The following is an 18,459-nucleotide window of genomic DNA, read 5'->3' as shown; positions in this document are numbered from 1 at the left end:
TCTGTAGTTAGCTTTACTCAATTCTAATATTGATATGTTTGGTTTTAGCTTCTTTCTCACAAACTGCAGGATAAATTGGATGACATAAACTTAAGGTGAGAGGGCAAAGGTTTACAGGGTACCAAAGAGCAGCTTCTTTATGCAGAGGGTGCTGCATGTGAGAAATGAGCTACCAGAGGAAGTGGCTGAGGCAGGTGCAATAGCGACATTCAAAGAATGCTTAAGTAAGTACATGAATAGGAAGCGCTTAGAAAGATATGGGCCAAATGCCAACAACTAGAATTAACTTGGTGGGTACCATGGTTGGCATGGAAAAGTTGGGCCGAAAGGACAGTTTCCATGCTGTATGGCTCGTTGTACCATTCTGAGGGCATTGCTCTGGGTCTGGGGTCACATACACACCATGCTAGCTAAGGATGACTGGTATTTCCTCTGCTGCTGGAGAAGGGAGATTGCCTTTTGATTGCTACGGGGATTGCTCACTGCCAGAGAGGGAAAGGCCAGCCACTGTGCCTGGAGAAAGTTACCTGGCTTTCTACGTTTGGGGTATGGACTTGGTCCATAGACTTTTCTCAGTCCTATAGATTTTTATATTCTGTGTTGTTCACCCAATGTTTCTTTTTTTGTGTGTGTGCAGGGAGGCAGATTTGGGGGTCGATATGCCTGTTATGTTTTTGTTATTTTTGTGCAGGGAGGAGGAATCTGGGGGTGGGTGATTGTTCTGCCATTCTTTTCTTTCTTGCTTTTGGGGCTATCTGGAGAAGAAGAGTTTCACTGTTGCATACTTAGATAATAAATGAACCTCGAAGGTCATTTTACTGAAAGTCCTTATATTCCACACTGCTAAGGGCCATGGTGTGATGTGAATTTAGGTGTCCAGGTTGTTAGCCCAGCTTCTAGATTATCTGTCTAGTAATTTTAATTATTATACCATCTGTGGTGCAGTTTGTATTTCTGAGAGGCAGATCATTAGTTACTGTGAAATCGTGGGGTACAAACAAAATATTGGTAACATACCATCGTACGGAATTAGTTTGAAGAGTCCAGCACATTCTAGAGAGTTGTTCAGTATGTCATTCAGGATGACGTAGAACAGCTTGGCCTGCTCCAAACGTTGCTCCTTGCTTACTGCTGCTGTGGCATCATTGGACATCTCAAACAGGGATCGCAGTGGTGTGGCATATTCAAGGATACAGTGATAAGACTAAAGACAGAGCAAGATGGAGCATTAATGTTGCAGGAAAACTGAAGGAGCAAAGTGTAAATAAATTGCTTAATGTTAACATAGTACATAGGTGATTTATAAAATTATTTAAGCAGATGTATATCTGTTTATTCACCTAAAGCTATTTACGAATGCAATAAGTAAAAAATAATAATGTGACTCCGATCTTTCATTTAAAAGCCACCAGATCTGCTCAGATTAGCTTGGGACATAAGGAACTCAGAATTCCTGAGCTCAGGCTGAAGCCCTCCCTTCTCCTTCGGTTAACTGCAAACAACAATACAACACAGCAAAGACAAGTTTGGGCTGGGAGAAGACCATCAAAATTTTAAAAAATTATTTCACTTAATTGAAGTTACTTAATAATTTAATTCTAAATAATGAATAGTTTAAATACTTTCAATGGCATTTTCAGTTTTTAGGAGTGCACAGAGGTATTCATGAACATTCAGTGTAAATGATAAACTTTGATAATTGGTGGCAGCAGGGTTCCCCATGCCTGCAGTGGCAGTTTTGAAACTAGAAACTATCACTTGTGATTTGAAGGGCCCTGCGGTCAAAGTTCCCTCTAATTGTTTTTTTTTGCAGCAGGATGGACCAACTATTGCTCTGAGCAAGCAAATTTTTACATGGCCTGAAAACTGGGCGGTATTTTAAATAATTTTTTTTGTAATATGCATTCTATCAATACTTAGAAAGAAAATTGAAAAATCACATTCTTTCGATTTCATTTATTAATTGATGGGTATAATAATGTAAAGTACAACAAAACTGTTCATGTTTCCAGCTGCCCAGCAACAAAGGTTATGTGCGTGGGAGCATTTTAGTTACCGCGCAGCTGCACAGATTAGAGGTAAGAGTGCCTGTGATATGCTGGGCATCACTGATTAGCCAGAAGCCAGCAGGAGACTGTCCCCAACTTTTTCTGCAAAACAGAGTGTGTTCCAAGACCAGGAGACTGGTGCGCCAAGGTCTTTCTCCAGATCATGTCAAACCAGATATAGAGTTTAATGGAATACCTTATGAAAGTCACTTGCAAAATATGATTCAAAATTATTAAGAAATTCATCCCATACCTTCCCCTTTTCATCATTAACTGAATAAATGCTGTTCGTGTAACTTCTTTCTTTTATCCCTGCTCTATCAAGGCGGACCTCTGGTAGATTGTGATGGAACTTGATCCTATTGTCCTTCTTTTCCAATTCATCATAAACCTTACAGCTGAATGGAATTAGGATGTACAACTTCTTGGTTCCTTTTAACTCTGGTACTTTTTTAATGATACTGTTTAATCTATTTTCCAGGGCTGAAAATAGAACACAGGAGAATGTTATATTAACCAGTAATCCAAAACAAACACGCGAATAAACATTGTTAAATTAGATGTGTGATACTAAAGTCAGAAATCACAAGATCAGTGCCATTATAATCATCATTTCATGTAACTATTGCAATTGTTACTTTGCCTATATTTCCCAGGCCTTATCAGTCATTATGAGCAATTTACAATGGCCAATTAACACACACAAAACGCTGGTGGAACGCAGCAGGCCAGGCAGCATCCATAGGAAGAAATACAGTCGACATTTCGGGCCGAGACCCTTCTTCTATCTCTTCTTTCAGTTAGTCCTGACTGTACTTCTTCCTATAGATGCTGCCTAGCCTGCTGCATTCCACCAGCATTTTGTGTGTGTTGCTTGGATTTCCAGCATCTGCAGATTCCTCGTGTTTGCGTTATGGCCAATTAACCTGTGTTTTGGATGTCAGGTGAAACCAGAGCACCAAGAATGATGTGATCACAGAAAGAATATGCAAATTCCATACTCCAGCGTAGATCAAGATTAAACCCAGGTCACTGGAGCTGTGAAGGGGCAGCTTTACTAACTATGTCACCATTCCAAAATGGTTTGAAAAATTAAGTGCAATGCTAAGCGTAGGAGTGAAACTGAGATTCTGCCTCATCTGGCTCCATTTGCATTTAAATTCATTGATTCCCTCCACCCAACACCCACATACACTGCATATTCTGTTAGACAGCAAAACCCCAATACTCGCAATAGAGGAAAGGGATATTTTTGACCCATAACATTAACTCTGTATGTCTTTCCAAAAGGCACTGCCCAACCTGCTGATACAAAAGGTTTACATAATGTGAGAAACTACAGATAAAGTGGCAATTGAAAAGTATAAAGTATAACCACAAAAATATAACTTAATGGCAGAAGAGATTAGGGCAAAAACGTGTAAAATATGCAGCAGAAAAGAAAGCAAATGGGACAAATTTAACTGCAGAAGTTCAAGAGTCAATATAGTGAGGAAATCACTGAGAAGCTTTCTGTTGAATTGGCTGGTACTGTATTTTGTGGATATTATGATGCAAAATAGATAGTAATTATATATATTTTGCTGGTGACTGAGATTCATTCAGTACCTGGCTCCTATTAATGGGATAATGGTACGTGTGAATACTGTAAATTTACAGTGTACATACCACGGCACTGGAAATACAGTTCGTAAATACTGAGACATCCCTGTTGCACCTAAATTACAGTAAACACAAAACCAATAAATTTGTTCTTTCTCCTCCCTGTGCTTAATAGTGCCTCACTTTACCCTTCCTGTGTATAGTAGTTAATATTTTAAAATCAAAGCATGGAGCCAGCTAATATGCTTTCTAAATTTCCTTGCATTTTATGTCAACCAGTGCAGTCATCCTTCTCTTCATCTGGTTTCTCACTTCAAATAATTTATAGGTGATTCCATTACTTTCTCTTTTAACTTGTTGGGAAGTACATGAAGGTAAAATTTCAGTAAGCAATTTCAAATGGTTTTACAAGAAAAGACGATTGTTATTATGAGCATCAAACGTGCAGGGTTGTAAACCTTGTCAATCCTAGCAGTGCATTCAAAATGTTATCTAATCCAAGATAACTCACGGGAACAGATGCAGAAATTGGCTGCAGAGGTTAAGAACCTCTTGCATTGTTCCCTATCTTTATCTGGTCACTGACTCTTGCATCATATTTGGCCCCTGCTGAAAATGTTTCTTTGAAACAGGATCGGGGTTAAATTCCCACCGCTGTCTGTTTGTACATTTTGCCCATGATAGTATGGATTTCTTCTTGGTTTCCTCCTATATTTCAAAAAGATATGGTTAGGGGTACTGAGTTGTGGGCTTGCTCTTTTGGCACTAGAAGTGTGGCAACGCTTGCTGGCTACCCAGCACAATTTGATTTGGCAGAAACAACGTATTTCATTGTACATTTCGATCTACATGCGACAAAAAGAGCTAATATTTAAAGACTTACATGTGCTCTAAGCATATACAACAGTTCATCTCTGTGCAACAGGAGAACACAGAACATAGTACAATAGTCTCTGTTTTATTATTTCATACATTATTATTGCACTTTGATAAATTATTATGTATATTATTGTTCTGTACTTTATTATTAGTTAAGTCTGCACACTGCTAAGTGTGTTTTTAAATGTTGCTGCTGTAATAAAAGAATTTCCCACTCAGGATCAATAAATTACTTATTATTAAATCTTGATTCTCATTCTACAGAACATCTGCTGTGAAAAAAAATTGCCCATTGTTGTGCTAAATATTACGGAAGGGTGACACCAAAGTGTAGCATCTAGTGTAACATAAAATGCCATCGCTTCTAATACTTTAATAGACATCAAGAGTTCTCCCTCTGCTATATACTAACAGTAGATTTAATTAATGTAACAATATGAAAATAATTGATATGTCTCAATAATAATTAACATGTTTGTCAATTACTGTATTAGCAACTCCTGTAGATACTTGAGTAATTAATGAGCGTCTTGATGTCGCTTGGTCAACAAAACAATAGGTTAATAAATACATTTTAACACCACCAGCAGCATCTGTTTCAATACAAAAAAAAGTTTATTGAATACTTACAAGGTAAAATTAACTTCAAGTAACCAATGTAATAAGACCAAGCTAATCCATGAGCGACATTAAGCTTATTCTTCTCAGATATGGTTGAAATTTCAGCTGCTGTGTATTCCTGCAGGGTGATATCTGTACATGTATTACTTCAGTTAAAAATAGTTTTTTATGACTAGTTTTTCCATCAGCAATTTACCTCATTATAGTTTGTGATTACAGAATTGAAAGAAAATGATGCAATAACTCTCCAATCCTTCAAATATAGCACATTAATTCTTTAAATGTGAATAATTCCCACTAAGACCGTAAGACTATAAGACATATGAGCAGAATTCGGCCTTTTTTGCCCATTGGGTCTGCTCTGTCATTCCAGCATGGTTGATCCATCTTTCCTCTCAGCCCAAATTTCCTACCTTCTCCCTGTACCCCTTCATGCCCTGACCAATCAAGAATCTATCAGCCTCTGCTTTAATTATAATGTACATAAAGACTTGGCCTCCATAGTTGCCTGTGGTAAGGAATTCCACAGATTCACCACTCTCTGGCTAAAGAAATTCCTCCTCATCTCCATTCCAAAAGGATGCTTCTCTATACTGAAGCTGCTTCCGCTGGTCCTAGACTGTCCCACCTTTGGACGCATACACTCTGGTCAAGGACTTTCACTGTTTAATTGAATTGAATTGACTATATTTCTTACATCCTTCACATATATGAGGACTAAAAACCTTTATGATACATCTCCATCTAAGTATGCAATGTGCAATCACAGTAATTTATAATAATTTATAATAAATAGAACAGTCAATGCAATATAGAGTGCAGTCAAATCAGCATGAGTTAATCAGTCTGATGGCCTGGTGGAAGAAGCTGTCCCGGAGCCTGTTGGTCCTGGCTTTTATGCTGCGGTACCACTTCCAGGATGGTAGCAGCTGGAATAGATTGTGGGTGGGATGGTTTGGGTCCCCAGTGATCCTTTGGGCCCTTTTTACACACCTGTCCTTGCAAATATCCTGAATCATGGGCAGTTCACAACTACAGATGTGCTGGGCTGTCCGCACCACTCTCTGCAGAGTCCTGCGATTAAAGGAGGTACAGTTCCCATACCACGCAGTGATGCAGCCAGTCAGGATGCTCTCAATTTTGCCCCTATTGAAAGAGAGATGACTTCTGCCCTGTAGGCCACCTCGTTATTGTTTGAGATTAAGCCAATCAATGTAGTGTCGTTGGCAAATTTAATTAGCAGATTGGAGCTGCGGGTGGTGATACAGTCATGGGTATACAGGGAGTAAAGGAGAGGACTCAGTACACAGCCCTGAGGGGCTCCTGTATTGAGAGTCAGAAGGGTTGAGGTGGAGGAGCCCACTCTTACATCCTGCTGGCAATCTGGCAGGAAGTCCAGGACCCAGCTGCACAAGGCCGAGGTCTCTGAGCTTCTTGTCGAGCCTGGATGGAACTATGGTGTTGAATGCTGAACTGTAGTCCAAGAGCAGCATTCTCACATAAGCATCCTTCTTCTCCAGATATGTAAGGACAGGATGGAGAGCAGTGGCTATTGCATCATCTGTTGATCAGTTGTGTCAGTAGGCGAATTGTAGGAGTTCCAGTTTGGGTGGTAGCAAGCTGCGAATGTAATCCTTGACCAGCCTCTCAAAACATTTCCTTATTATTGAGGTGAGTGCGACAGGACGCCAGTCATTCAGGCAATGTATCTTGGTCTTTTTTGGTATAGGGACAATGGTGGGTAATTTGAAGCAGGAGGGCACTCTACACTGAGAGAGGGAGAGATTAAAAATGTCTGTAAACACACTTGCCAGTTGTGCTTCTCATATCCTGAGTACTCGCCCTGGGATGCTGTCCGGTCCCGCAGCCTTGAGACTGTCCACTCATTGGAAACATCTGCGTACCTCAGCCTCAGAGATGACCTGGTTGCAGATTGTAGTGGTGGTACTTGGAGGTATATGATAAAACGGGCCATAGTCAGCATGGTTTTCTCATGGGAAAATCTTGCCTGACAAATCTGTTGGAATTCTTTGAAGAAATAACAAGCAAGATAGGCAAAGGAGAATTGCGTAATGTTGGTGACCCCTCATTCTTCTGAATTCTAGTGAATACAGGCCCAGAGCTATCAAACGCTTTTCATATGACAAGCAATTCAATCCACAAATCATTTTCATGAACCCTCTCCAGTATCAGCACATTCTTTCAATGAGGAGGGGCCCAAAACTGCTCGTAATACTCCAAGTGAGGCCTCACCAGTGCTTTATAAATCCTCAACATTACATGCTTGCTTTTATATTCTAGTCCTGTTGAAATGAATGCTAACATCGCATTTGCCTTTCTCATCACAGACTCAACCTGCATATTAACCTTTAGGGAATCCTGCACAAGGACTCCCAAGTCCCTTTGCATCTCATATTTTTGAATTTTCTCTCCATTTAGAAAATAGTCTACCCAATCTGCCTTTATTGCCCATCCTCCTAATCTGTCTAAGTACTTCTGCAGCCTCTCTACTTCCTCAAAACAGCTTACCCTCCACCTATCTTTGTATTGTCTGCAAACTCTACAACAAAGCTATCAATTCCAACATCCAAGCTATTAACATATAATCTCAAAAGAAATGGTCCCAACACAGACCCCCATGGAACACTACCAGTCAAGGCAGCCAACCTTAAAAGGCTCCCTTTATTTCCACCATTTGCCTCCTGCCAATCAGCCAATGCTTTCACCATGCTATTATCTTTCCTGGAATACCATGGACTCACAACTTGTTAAGCAAAGCCTCTGCCTTAATTACCAAATTACCAATAACTTAATTGCCAAAGTCCTTCTGAAAATCTAAGGACACAACATCAAGTGATTCTCCTTTGCCTATTCTGCTTGTTATTTCTTCAAAGAATTCCAACAGACTTGTCAGGCAAAATTTTCCCTTGAGGAAACCATGCTGACTATGGCATATTTTATCATGTACCTCAAAGTACTCTGAAACCACATCCTTAGCAATCAACTCCAACATCTTCTCAATCATTGATGTCAGAATAACTGGCCTATACTTCTTTTTTTCTGCCTCTCTCCCTTCCTGAAGAGTGGACTAACATTTGTAATTTTCCAGTCTTCCAAAACCATTCCAGAATCTAGTGATTCTTGAAAGATCATAACTAATGACTCCCCAACACTGTGGCATGCACCATCTGCTTCAGGTGACTTATCTAACTTCAGACCATTCAGTTTCCCAAGAACCTTCTCCCTATTAATGGCAATTTCACACACTTCTGACTCGTCTCTCTGGATCTTCCACCATATAACTAGTGTCTTCCACAGTGAAGACTGATGCAATATACTTATTTATTTCATCCACCTTTTCCTTGTCCCCTATTACTACCTCTCCAGCATCGTTTTTGAGTGATCCAACATCCAATCTCACCTCTCCTTTACACTTTATGTAACTGAAGAAACTTTTGATATCCTCATTAATATTATTGGTGAACTTATTTTCTTCCTTTCCTTCTTAGTAACTTTTTAGTTGCCTTCTGTTGGTTTTTAAAAGCTTCCTAATCCTCTATCTTCCCACAAATTTTTGCTCCATTATACACCCTCTCTTTTATGTTGGTCTTGACTTCTCTTATTAGCGGCAGTTGTGTCATCTTGCCTTTAGATTACTTCTTCTTTGGGATGTACATATTTTGTGCTTTCCAAATTGCCTCCAGAAATTCCACCCATTGTTGTTCTGCCATCATCCCTGCCAGTGTTCTTTTCAAATTAGTTCTGACCAACTCCACTCTCATGCCTCCTTAATTCCCTTTACTCCACCGTAATACTGATACATCTTTCTTTTGCTTCTCCTTCTCAAATTTCAGGGAAATATAATTTACATCTACATACAGAATACTAATAATGCAATGACAAATAATACAAAATATATGAAAATAAAACGAATTTCAAATAATGCAAATTATTTTTTCTGAATTCAATATATTTCAGTTTAAGTTTAAAATTCTAAAAGACATACCTTGACATCTACAATTCACCCTTTATTGCTAAACAGACAAATTCAGTGTTTTAGACAGATTTATACTATAAGCCCATAAATATGCTAAAGCTGAAATGAGCACTAAGAAAATGCATTTTGACCTACTGCAGGTTATTATAGTTAATATATCAGATAGGTATCATTCCCATCATTTTCTTTGAATTTACTTTAACCTTGACCAACCATGAGATGCAATTCATCAGGAAAATTGGCATCAGAAATAAATCTAAAATAATACAAAGGTTTCTGAGATAATTTTCAGAATAAATACCTACACATTTGAAAGCTTTCAGCAACGAGTAGCAGAGACAGGTAGCGCTTATCTGCATTCCAAAAGAACTCCAGATATCTACATCATCATGATTACTCCCGTTAGGTTGGTAGTATATCACTAAGTAAAGGATTATTCCAAAAGCACATTCCATTAAGTTAACTGATGCTCTGAAAGCCTCCCAGCAGTTTTTGTACCTATAAGATAATTATGAATTTAAAAATGGTGCTGTATTAATACAATGAAAAAAAAGAAAAGCATGTTTTAAAACAAGGACACTATTATCCAAATTGAGTTTTCCCAACAAAGCAAAACCAAACTAAAAATGCCAGATTCTAAAATAGTTCCTGAGGACTGGAAAATTGCAAGCATCACTCCATTCTTAAGTAGGGAGGGAGGCAGAAGAAAGGATATTATATGCCAATTAACGTGACTTCAGTGGTAGGAAAGATGTTGGAGTCTATTATTAAGGATTAGGTTTCGGGGTACTTGAAAGCACATGATAAAATAGGCCAAATTCAACATGGTTTTCTAAAGGGAATATCTAGCCTGACAAATCTGTTGGAATTCCTTAAGGAAATAACAGGCAGGATAGACAAAGGAGAGTGTGTGGATGATGCTTATTTGGATTTTTAGAAGGCTTTTGACAATGTGCTACACATGAGGCTGCTTAACAAGATAAGACTCTATGGTATTACAGGAAAGATACTAGCATGTTTCAAAGATTGGCTGACTGGCGGGAGGCAATGAGTAGGAATAAAGGGGGCCTTTTCTACTTGGCTATTGGTGACTAGTAGTGTGCCACAGGGCTGGGGTTACAACTACTTCCTTTACATTATATGTCAATGATTTGGATGAAGGAGCTGATAGCTTTGCAGCCAAGTTTGCAAATGATACGAAGTTAGATTGATGGGCAGGTAGTATTGAGGAAGCAGAGTGCAGAATGACTTAAACAGATTTGGAGAAAGGGCAAAGAACTGGCCAATGGAATATAATGTAGGGAAGTGCATGGTCATGCAATTTGGCACAAGGAATAAAGGCATGGACTATTTTCTAAATGGGGAGAAAATTAAAAAATCTGAGGTGCAAATGGACTTGGGAGTCCTTGTGCAGGATTCTCTTAAGGTTAACTTGCAGGTTGAGTCTGTGGTAAGGAAGGTAAATGCAACGTTAGCATTCATTTCAAGACGACTTTAGTCAGACTGCACTTGGAGCATTATGAGGAGTATTTGGCCCCTTATCTAAGAAAATAAGTGCTTGCATTGGAGAAGGCCCTGAAGAAGCTCATGAATGATGCCAAGGAATGAAAGGATTAACATCTGAGGAGCGTTTGATAGCTCTGAACCTGCACTCGCTGGAGTTTAGAAGAATGATGGGAGATCTCGTTACAACCTATTGAACATTGAATTGTCCAGGTAAGGTGGATGTGGAGAGTTTATTTCCTATAGTGGGTGAGTTTAGGATCAGAGGGCACAGACTCGGAGTTGAAGGATGTCCATTTAGAACAGAGATGAGGTAAAATTTATTTCACCAAAGGATAGTAAATCAATGGAATTCATTGCCACAGATGGCTGTGTAGGTAGATAGGTTAATGATTAATTAGGGCATCAAAGGTTATATGGAGAAGGCCAGAGATGGGGGTTGTGAGAGATAAAATAAATCAGCCATGATGGAATGAGGGAGCAGACTTGACAGGCTGAATAGCCTATTTCTATGCCTTATGCTCTGAAAATAAATTTCCCAATTAAGAACAATCCATCCTTGCATATTTTGGCACATACACTTATTAAGATAATTTTCTGAAGCATTACACAAAAATTTTCCTCTTTTGTTATTATTTTTTCTTAATATGCAGGCATACTAATATTTCATGTTCCCTTTTGAACGGGGAAATATTATTGCTCTTGAATACAGTACCAATACTGAGAGAAAAAGGGATTTATTGGATTCACTGGCATTTAAAGAATAGACCATTTAAATGGTTTTAATGATATAAATGAATCCAATCCTCTGCTTGTGGTCTCAGTACTTTAATCGTAAACTTTTGCAGCTCTACAACAACCTCCATGGTCTGCATTTTGCTTTAACTGCCAATTTTCCAAGCTTCATTATATGAAATACATCCTGATACAGCTGGAGCTTTACAACTACAGGCATCAAAAGTTTTGATGAAATGCTAATGATAAAAAAATATATAGAATAGGTTTACTGCATCCTGGAACCTAATAAATTAAATTGTGCTCTGAAATTAATGGAGAAATAAATAAATCCTTAGTATAGCACTGAGATATTAATATTTATTTTAGCTTTAGCAAACCTTTACAGCATGGTATTAATACTGATAAATGTTTGAATGATTTAAATATTGTTATTAGAATGAAACTACATTATGAATCAATACATTTTAAATTCCAATTAGAAGTGATAATGAATAATCAGTTATTGCATTAAGCTTTACAATTATTTTCATGTATTAAACCAGTAGTACAGTACTGTTTAAAAGTCTTAGGCACATGTAAAAAAATCTGTGTCGAAGATACTTTCAAAAATAATGATATGAAAAGTTTATAAATATCAAAAAAATTACTATGAAGAGCAGTAAAGAGTAAAAAAAATCTAATTAAATCAACATTTAGTGTAACCACCCTATGCCTTTAAAACTGCATCAATACTCTTAGGTGCACCGTCATGTAGTTTTATAAGAAAATTGGCTGGTAGGTTGCTCCAAGCATCTTGGAGAACTTGCCACAATTCTGCAAATTTTGTCTGCCTCGCTTGCTTCTGTCTCTCCAGGTAATCCCAGACAACTTGATGATGTTACGATCAGGGCTCTGTGGAGGCCATACAATCTGTTGCAAAACTCCTTGCTCTTCTTTTTCCGAAATAAATGACCTTGTCCATGTGATTGGTGTCACTGTCCTACTGCAGATTGAAGTTGGGACTGATAAGATAGCTTCCTGATGGTACTGCGTGATTGATGAGAATCTACTTGTACTTTACAGCATAAGGATTCCATTAATTCTGACAAATCACCAACTCTATTTGCAGAAATGCAGCCCAAACCTGCAGGGATCCTCTGCTGTGCTACACTGCCAGCTACAGGCACTCATCAATGCAATGCTCTCCAACTCTCCTACAGAGAAACTGCCTCCTGCTTGAGCCAAAAATTTCAATTTTTGACTTGTCAGTCCACTTAACACTGCTAATAGCAGTGCTCGACTTCTTCCAATTTAGAAGAAATGTATCTCTTTCTCAAAGATTTTCTTGTTTGACTGTATACATGTATATAGTTAAATGACAATAAACTTGACTTGACTTGACTTGACTGCTGCATTCAGTTTCAGTGGCCAGCCACTGCATTTCTGGTCCTAAACTTTGCCCATTTCTTTGGAAGAGCTTGGACAGTGCATCTTGAAACTCCTGTCTGTCGTGAAACAGACATTGGGAGAGAGCTTGTTGATGCAGAATGACTATTTTGTATCTTGTTGCTAAGCTCACTCTTGCCATGGTGTAATAATTGATTATTTGAAGATTAAACTGTCTCATCTGCCACACCCTCACCTTTTGCTTAGGTGGTCCTTCGCCCAGTTTGATTAATTCTACACCCATTTCTGTTTCAATTAGTTTATTCAACACATTATGTCATTGATCATTAAGATCTGTTTGTTCTCCTTGTTTAATCACACACTGGGTTATATACCTACAAAGTGCTCAAGTTGTTACTTGAAAAGTAGTCCATTACTTAATAGCAACACACATAAAAGTTGCTGGTGAACGCAGCAGGCCAGGCAGCATCTCTAGGAAGAGGTACAGTCGACGTTTCAGGCCGAGACCCTTCGTCAGGACTAACTGAAAGAAGAGATAGTAAGAGATTTGAAAGTGGGAGGAGGAGGGGGAGATCCGAAATGATAGGAGAAGACAGGAGGGGGAGGGATGGAGCCAAGAGCTGGACAGTTGATTGGCAAAAGGGATATGAGAGGATCATAGGACAGGAGGCCCAGGGAGAAAGAAAAGGGTAGGGGGGAATCCCAGAGGATGGGCAAGGAGTATAGTGAGAGGGACAGAGGGAGAAAAAGAGAGAGAGAGAAAAACATATATAATAATAATAATAATAATAATAATAATAATAATAATAATAATAATAAATAAATAATGGATGGGGTACGAAGGGGAGGTGGGGCAGTAACGGAAGTTATAGTAGTCAATGTTCATGCTATCAGGTGGGAGGCTACCCAGACGGAATATAAGGTGTTGTTCCTCCAACCATTACTTAATATGTTACTTTCTTTAACAAATACAAAAATGTCTTTGTAACATCTAACTTTTTGGAAAATGAATGTTTAGAAACCTAAAATTTGCTCTTTTCTACTGACATATTAATGCAGAAGACAAAACTTCTAAAACAAAATTTATATATAAAGCCTAGGGTGCCTAAACTTTTGCACAGTACTGTACATTAACCATCATGATGGCCAGCTTTCTGCACATTCAAGCAACTATTCCTATATAACGGAAGTGAGAAAATAAAGAATTCACAAATATCAATCAATTGTGAATTGTCTTTACTCTTTCCACATGAAGTAAAATCAGACTCTGTAGTTTTGATTTCAATTTTGCATAAATTCTAATAATTGCATTTATATTTCATACTAGAATGCCAAATATTCAATGTGAGAGACCAGAATTATGTTATCTTAATTATATTTTAGACTGCATTTTAATTCTTTCATGGTCTAGAAACTTTACAAACTTGGAAGTTGAATAAAATAAGTTAATGTTACTGGTTCTAAAATGTAATTTTCTTTATCAAATGCCAATAATAAAAATATACAGTGTAGATTTATTGATATTGTAGATCTAAATATTCTGTTAATGGAGTATGTGAGACAAAGCTACAGCATGTGTTGTCACAATGTGCTGGCGATGGTGGAACCCAAGTGCGAAGGAAAGACAGACTCCCATGTAGTGACAGCATCCATTCATAAGAATTCAACCAGAACTTTTGTGGCTTTGCCGAATGACACTGCCGGATGTAATATTCTCAAAATAGGACCCTGCAATAAGCCCTAATCAGGTCTCCAATTAAGTAATACCAGAACGCGGAATCCCCGAGCCAGTCACTAACCCGACAAGATCAAACAGAAAGCAGCAGGGATTAAGAGTCTCATTGAACAACAATTAACCTGTTCAGCTGCTCTAAAAACCTCAGAGCCCAACGCTCGTCGGCTCCCTGCACAGGTCCAAAAAGCTCATTACATATGTTAAAGAAATAAAAATGCTTTAATTATTTAAAGTAGGGAAAATTTCAAATGTATGGAGACAACACAGAGGTCCAGGTCAGGGTTTGAAATGCCCAAGTGGTATCCATACTGAAAAAATAATAATGTGAAATGTTCTCTGATTTGCATCTTTAATTATTACTGTTTTATTTGTTAATATAATTCTATTTTATGTAATTAGTATACTAATAGTCTCATCCAAAAACAAGAAATGTAATTCTTTTTTTTAACATTTTTGGTATCTTACACTTTATGCTCAGGAAGATCCACCAAATTTCTAAAATGATTACAACACACTGTAAACAATTGGATGGCAATAGTAATAAATATTATCTAACTTAATATGAAAGCAATGTCAAAATTGATAACATTTCTTCTGTAGCCATGCACTTTTAATAAAGTATATTAATACCTAGAAGGGATGTGTCTGACCTCTTCCACACACCGGCAGAGATTTTTGAAGAACCTTGAAAGAAGCAGTATCAACAGATGAAGCAAGGTCTGCTGCACCACATTTGCTTTATCAGTATAGTGCATGTAGACGAAAGAGGCAAACATAACAATTACAGAGGACCAATACTCTGCATTTCCACGAGGCAATGGTATATGCTCTGAAAGCATCTGTGGGAAAAAAGAAACAGAAATAGTAAATACAAAACTAAGAAATATTAAAAATTAAGAATACAAAACTACAAAGTTAAAAATTATGCATCTATTGATGTAAATGTTTTAAAAAAATCACAACATAATGAGAAAAGTGATTTGACTCATTAGGTCCTCCATTCAGAAATATCTAGTATATAAATTGATTTTAAATGATTCCTTCATCAGCCCTACTCTACCCCATACATCTCTGTTTCTATTAACCACTCTTCTGGTTGTTCTGAATTTTGTGTAATTGCATGAATTGGGTGACAGCAAATTGGTCTAAAATGTATTTCTTTTTAATTCAACTTGGACAAACAATTAAAGAATTTAATACTGTCGCACAGTCATGATCCATTTTCAAAAGTAAGATTAATTGGTGCCACTATTCATAAATTGTCATTTTAGCAGGGTCTTTCACTTCTACTTTGACAGTTTAATTTAAGGGAATTACCTGCATTTATTTCCCTTTAATGTTCTTATATACTGATATAAGATTCTTACTTTTTTTACTCTCCTAGTTACACAAAAGAATAAGATCCTGGCTGAATCATTTAAGCTGTGATATCTGATGGGACCACACAGTCTCTTCATAAGATCTATCAGAATCACTGGCATGTGACATGAAATATGTTAACTTAGCAGCAGCAGTTCAATGCAATACATAATCCAGCCCAGAAAAAAATTAAAATAATAAAGTAAAAATAACAATAATAATAATAATAATAATAATAAATAAACAAGTAAATCAATTACATATATTGAATAGATTTTTTAAAACGTGCAAAAACAGAAATACTGTATATTAAAAAAGTGAGGTAGGGTCCAAAGATTTGATGTCCATTTAGGAATCGGATGGCAGAGGGGAAGAAGCTGTTCCTGAATCACTGAGTGTGTGCCTTCAGGCTTCTGCATCTCCTGCCTGATGGTAACAGTGTGAAAAGGTAATGCCCTGGATGCTGGAGGTCCTTGATAATGGACGCTGCCTTTCTGAGACACCGCTCCATAAAGAAATCCTGGGTACTTTGTAGGCTAGTACCAAGATGGAGCTAACTAGATTTATAACCTTCTGCAGCTTCTTTTGGTTCTGTGCAGTAGCCCCTCCATACCAGACAGTGATGCAGCCTGTCAGATGCTCTCCACAGCACAACTATGGAAGTTTTTGAGTGTATTTGTTGAAATGCCAAAACTCTTCAAACTCCTAATAAAGTACAGCAGCTGTCTTGCCTTCTTTATAACTACAACGATATGTTGGGACCAGGTTAGATCCTCAGAAATCTTGACACCCAGGAACTTGAAGCTGCTCACTCTCTCCACTTCTATATCCTCTATGAGGATTGGTATGTGTTCCTTCATCTTACCCTTCCTGAAGTCCACAATCAGCTCTTTTGTCTTACTGACGTTGAGTGCCAGGTTGTTGCTGTGGCACCACTCCACTAGCTGGCATATCTCACTCCTGTACACCTTCTCATCACCACCAGAGATTCTACCAACAATGGGTGTATCATCAGCAAATTTATAGATGGCATTTGAGTTATGCTTAGCCACACAGTTATGTGTATACAGAGTAGAGTAGTGGGCTAAGCACACACCCCTGAGGTATTATTGAATTGTGATATATGGTCATGAGGTGTAGCTTCTAGACCTAAAGAACACCAGAACTGAAAATCAAAAATAAAGTATCCAAAATTCTATAAATGAAAATTACCATATATACAAAATTATTGAGAAATATCAGAAGAACTCATCTGTCAAATTACTCTTTTTTAAAAAATATATATTTGTCTCAGTAATTCAAAATTTTAATGAATACATTATATTTTTGATAAATATAAACATTTATTTCACAGCAGTATTATTAAAATCAATTACACAAAGCTGAACACAATAGTTGGTTTACTCTGCCTTATATCTGTCATGGTCCGGATCGGGGTCCCTTTAAATTTACCTTGTTTATGTTACGATCCGTACCATTGACTCCCTGTTTTCCCGTGTCCCTCGGCTTTGGTGATTGGAGGCAATTAACCCTCAGCTGAACCAGTAGTTTATAGTCTCCAGCTTTCAGCCGTTCGGCGTGGGAGTGTCTGCAAAGTCATCAAAGGTACAGTGTGCCAATGCCATCTGGCTGGAGCAAGCCTGGTCTCTGCCGAAACAAGTGCCGGTAATTCGCCCTTCCTCACCGGAGCAACATTGTCCATTTACCTCGCCGAAGTGAGCCTGCAAAGTTTCCTCATCAAGATGGGTCCGTCAGTTAACCCGCAGGAGAGAACCAGGAGCCGCTGTCTACTGTTCCTGGGCTGAGTCTAGAGCTCGCCACTACCCAGAAGTTCCAAGTACCATGTCCAAGTTCTGGCTCCGGCAGCGTCCAAGTCCTGGCTCCGGCGGCATCCAAGTACCACATCCAAGTCCAAGTCCTGGCCCTGGCGGCATCCGAGTACCAAGTCAAGTCCTGGCTCTGGCAGCATCCAAGTACCACGTCCAAGTCCAAGTCCTGGCCCTGGTGGCATCCGAGTACCAAGTCAAGTCCTGGCCCTGGCGGTCTGTGATTCCTGTCCTGCCCCCCTGTCGGAATCCCTTCTCTGCCCCTCTCGCCTCTAGCCTTCATCTGCAGCCCTCCCCTGCACTTCGGTCTAGTTCTATCGCTGGAGCTAGATAGTTGTTCCTTGGTGTTTGTCTTGTCTTGTCCTCACCTCTGTGGGGTAAGTCAGGCCGTCTTGCCGTTGCCCCGCGGGGGTCATGAGTCCCGGCCCTATGTCCTGTACCCAAGGAGGGGTCCCGGCTCTCTGTTCTGTGTGTGAGTCCCGGCCCTATGTCCTGTACCCAAGGAGGGGTCCCGGCTCTCTGTTCTATGTGTGAGTCCATGCCCTATGTCCTGTTCCCAAGGAGGGGTCCCGGCTCTCTGTTCTGTGTGTGAGTCCCGGCCCTATGTCCTGTACCCAAGGAGGGGTCCCGGCTCTCTGTTCTATGTGTAAGTCCCTGCCCTATGTCCTGTTCCCAAGGAGGGGTCCCGGCTTTGTGTTCTGTGTATGTGTCCATCGTTACACGTACCTGCTCTCCGGAGACCGAGGCTCTGTGTTCCCATGTTCC

At 38.9% G+C, this 18,459-nt stretch overlaps 1 protein-coding gene across 1 annotated transcript in view; it reads right to left on the bottom strand.

The window, feature by feature from the left end:
* The window catches only part of sting1 (stimulator of interferon response cGAMP interactor 1), a 36,571-nt gene that overhangs the window by 15,500 nt on the left and 2,612 nt on the right, over positions 1-18,459 (bottom strand). The window contains exons 2-6 of the mRNA XM_063052710.1: positions 15,140-15,348; positions 9,453-9,645; positions 5,160-5,268; positions 2,302-2,531; positions 1,018-1,204 (exon numbers count right to left, since the gene is read on the bottom strand). Coding sequence (XP_062908780.1) covers positions 1,018-1,204; positions 2,302-2,531; positions 5,160-5,268; positions 9,453-9,645; positions 15,140-15,348 — 928 coding nt within the window. The remainder of the gene's footprint in view (positions 1-1,017; positions 1,205-2,301; positions 2,532-5,159; positions 5,269-9,452; positions 9,646-15,139; positions 15,349-18,459) is intronic.

The sequence above is a fragment of the Mobula hypostoma genome, chromosome 7, assembly GCF_963921235.1.
Source record: "Mobula hypostoma chromosome 7, sMobHyp1.1, whole genome shotgun sequence".
Lineage (NCBI taxonomy): Eukaryota > Metazoa > Chordata > Chondrichthyes > Myliobatiformes > Myliobatidae > Mobula > Mobula hypostoma.
This window is presented reverse-complemented; position numbering and strand designations above follow the sequence as displayed.